Source organism: Tamandua tetradactyla, chromosome 1, assembly GCF_023851605.1.
Source record: "Tamandua tetradactyla isolate mTamTet1 chromosome 1, mTamTet1.pri, whole genome shotgun sequence".
Classification (NCBI taxonomy): domain Eukaryota; kingdom Metazoa; phylum Chordata; class Mammalia; order Pilosa; family Myrmecophagidae; genus Tamandua; species Tamandua tetradactyla.
The window spans coordinates 98,324,545-98,327,924 of record NC_135327.1 but is presented as its reverse complement, the minus strand read 5'-3'; the positions used below and the strand labels follow the sequence as shown (position 1 = coordinate 98,327,924).

Sequence of the window (3,380 nt, the reverse complement as noted above, 5' to 3'; positions counted from 1 at the left end):
CAAATTGTTTCTGCTTGTGTTTCCAGATTTTGCTTTCTCATTTTTCCTGACTGAAAAGAAGATCCACATGTTATAATTTATTTTGCCAGGCTTTAAAGGACTATCTAATCATTCACCTCATCTTTGAACCCACATATCAGCCAACCCTCCTTCCTCACTATCCCACAAAGACAGGACTCTCACCTCAACCAGAGTAGATTAACGTCCCTAAGAACATTTCTCATCATTCTTTACTGCTTAGCTCAAACTCACCATTTCTAAAATTCCCAGGGATTACTCTAAATGTGTATGGTATGGAACATGTATGAAATAATTTAGTACATAACTGCTGTACAGCTACATACCAAAAAACTATGACCAGGAGCACATTCTTCTATCCACATGTGGCATAAATGTTGCAGTTCTCACTGGCCAAAGAAATACTAAAGCTGAATTACTGACATGTTATTACAGTTCAGATGGTCCCAGAGGAGCAAGTAAACACAATCTAATACTGACTAGTACCTCTGCTATGTGGCTATTCAGGGCTACTGTACTTTTTAATACCATTAAAATTTTGGCACCAGACATTAAATCAAGCACATTAAAAAAACTCATGGTCTGTGTGTGTATTTTAATCATTTTAAACCTTCTGATAACAAAATTTACAAACTTGTACTGCTGGTCTATCTCTCCCACCTAACTCCTTATGAGCTGACAAAAGCATCATGACCAAACACACATAATTCAGTGGCTCTACAATTTTATGTATTATGTGTGTTTATTTTTTGAATTGCAGTTTAAAGACAACTTGAATTATAACTTAGTCTTGACTTAAGATAGTAAAGAAAAAGCAAAATTTAACTTGCCACACTGATTTTTTTAAAACATTCAACTTTATGTTATCTATAAAATGTGAGAAAGGTTCAGCATTCTTTATTGGGTATTATACATAAACCACAACAAAATGCCTTTTGCTAACTAAAAGGCAACATTTCAGATAATAAAATTGAGCGAATTTTAATTAGATTGACACAGTTAAGACCAAAAAGATAAAGCGGACATAGCTACCTTATTTTCAGCACCTGCCTTTAAACAGGCTAATAACACCAATTGAAACCCAGGTGAGTCTTGCTCTGTTCTGGGACAGTGAAGTGATTTCCCTAGTATTCAAATATATTCATAAAACCAGTTATGTATATCTAAATATAAAACCAATCTGTAGATAAGGAATTGGTATTCACCATCTCTGTGAAAAGTTGAACATTACTGATTCAAACTAGGCTCAAATCCAATTATGTCTTTAGAAAGGGGAAATAGTGATACCACTTGCTGAACCAGAATTACTATCAAAATTAAAAAAGCTTGATCTATTCATTTTAACTATAAGCTAATCTTATTTAACTCAGGACTGCTCAACAAAAATATACTATCAGCCATTCATGATCTGAATTCTGGTGTATGAGATCAATTTAAATATGATACATGTACAAAAGTCACAAGACATCTGTTTTAGAATAAATAATGCAGTGGCCAACTATTACTCATTAGTAGCTTTTTTGAGATAAGCTATCAAGTCTGCCCTTTCTGCCTTCTTCTTAATGCCAGCAAAGATCATTTTTGTTCCAGGGATGTACTTCTTGGGATTCTCCAAATACTCCAACAATGTCTCCTCTTCCCAAATGATGCCTAAACAAAAAGAGATACATTGGTTAAGTATTTTACACTGCTGATAAAGGGTTTACCAGCTACATTTACGCAATTAATACTTTCGGATATTTGACAACTGCCCCCCCCTTACCTTTGTTCTTGTTGGCATCTGTGTAAGAGAATCCAGGGGCCTGACCTGTCTTCCGCCCAAAGAGACCATGCAGATTTGGCCCAGTCTTGTGTTTGCCTCCCTTTTCCACGGTGTGGCACTGGGCACACTTCTGAACAAAAATCTTCTTGCCCTTCTCAACATCACCCATTTTGAGTTCTAAAAATGAAAGTCCCAACTTAGTAATTTCTCTTCTAATAAGAAATACAAGGGAAACCAGTGATCACTCCACTCAGTTAACAATAATCCACTTGCAATAGACTTTTTAATACCAAAACACTATTTGGAAGGAGAAACTCCTGTGCCTGGGTGTGGATATGTTGTGTGTGAATAAAGGAAAGTTAAGATCCAAGTAAGCAGGGTGAGAACCAAGTTCAAAACCCCAGTTTCAAAGGACGAGGTCAAGGTCAAAGAGTCACAACTCTGGTTAAGTTGAACCACGACTACATTGAACTAAAAGCACCCAAATTACAACTTTAAGAAAACTTAATTATTCATACATATTCCAATTTCGAGTCATTTCTCTTCCAGGATAAAGCAAGGCAAGTCAATTAAAAAAAAAAAAAGAGGTCGAGGCCTGATTCAACCTGTTCAGGTCACACGCATAGCTCAGGTCACTAGAACCTGCTTTGCTGAGGACTAGAAGACAGTTGCCGGCTACAAGTTCTCCTAGTGACATTCCCATCCTCCAGCTCTGGGATCTCTGGGGGGCCATCATGAGGTCATCCTTTCAGGTTTCTAGGGAAATGCGATGAAAACCGCCCTTCTATAGCACCTAAGCTGGTTAACCGTTGGGACAAGGGACCAGAAAATGAAATAATCCCTGATAAGAGAAGTAAAAGCTTTCGCTCTCTTTGAAAAAGGACAAAAAGCACCGCCAATCGTTTCCCCAACCTCGCCCACACCCGGGAAGAAGCCTTGGTCACCATTTCCAGGACCTCTCAGAACCGACAATGGAGGGGCCCATGTCTCGGTTGGATTCGCATCCCAGCCGCCTCAGGGCCCTCAAGGACTTCCCTGAGTCCGCGCCGCTACCTTAATGGGGCTCCGTTCCCTCATGGCTTGACCACAGGGCAGTGACATCACTACCAACCCGCCTTTGCGCACGGGCTTCGCTCCCTGGTACTGGTGCGGTCTCGACTACACCCGAGCGTCCCTCACGCAGGTGCGAGTTCCTCCTGGCTCGACCTCCCACCCACTGCAGCTTCCGGGCCCCGTGCTCACCGCTCTCTCGTCGCGTAGGGTACGAAGAAACCGCTCAGATGACCAACGTCCCGCTCTCTAACTCCAAGGACACGCCGCTCCGCGCCTATGTACCGGTGTTGGTGCAACCTAACGCGCTCCGCCTCTTTGCGGCCCAACGTGCGGCCGGGCCGGCACATCCGGAGTGACGTCAGCCGCACCGCATTGGCTCCTGTCTCCGCGGCCTGACGTAGCAGCATGCGCGCGCATGCCAGCTAGCATGGTAGGTTGTCTCGCGTGTGTGCCCTTCCCCTGAAGGCCTAACTTGCCGGGCCTTTACGACAGGCCATCGGGAGTGTGACGTCAGGTTGTGCTGGGAAGGCTGACATCACCTACCTCG

The 3,380-nt window shown here is 42.6% G+C and overlaps 1 protein-coding gene across 2 annotated transcripts; it reads right to left on the bottom strand.

Annotated features, from left to right (window-relative positions):
- Positions 1-598: 598 nt before the first annotated feature.
- On the bottom strand, positions 599-3,172 carry CYCS (cytochrome c, somatic). 2 transcript variants are annotated; one of them, XM_077121427.1, is made up of 3 exons: positions 3,023-3,172; positions 1,781-1,957; positions 599-1,668 (listed from the first exon to the last, which is right to left on the bottom strand). In XM_077121427.1, exons 2-3 carry the CDS (start codon positions 1,947-1,949, stop codon positions 1,520-1,522), a joined length of 318 nt encoding a protein of 105 aa, XP_076977542.1. In that variant the 5' UTR covers positions 1,950-1,957; positions 3,023-3,172; the 3' UTR covers positions 599-1,519. The 2 variants fall into 2 exon arrangements, with proteins under 2 accessions (XP_076977542.1, XP_076977551.1); XM_077121436.1 differs by lacking the exon at positions 3,023-3,172 and adding an exon at positions 2,834-2,970.
- Between the last annotated feature and the right edge of the window lie 208 nt (positions 3,173-3,380).

Bases quoted from the DNA above. Each gene is read 5' to 3' on its own strand.
- CYCS (XM_077121427.1), bottom strand. From the start codon at position 1,949: ATGGGTGATGTTGAGAAGGGCAAGAAGATTTTTGTTCAGAAGTGTGCC. The intron at 1,669-1,780 runs GTAAGGGGGGGG...CTTTTTGTTTAG, and splicing joins AGATGCCAACAAGAACAAAG to GCATCATTTGGGAAGAGGAG.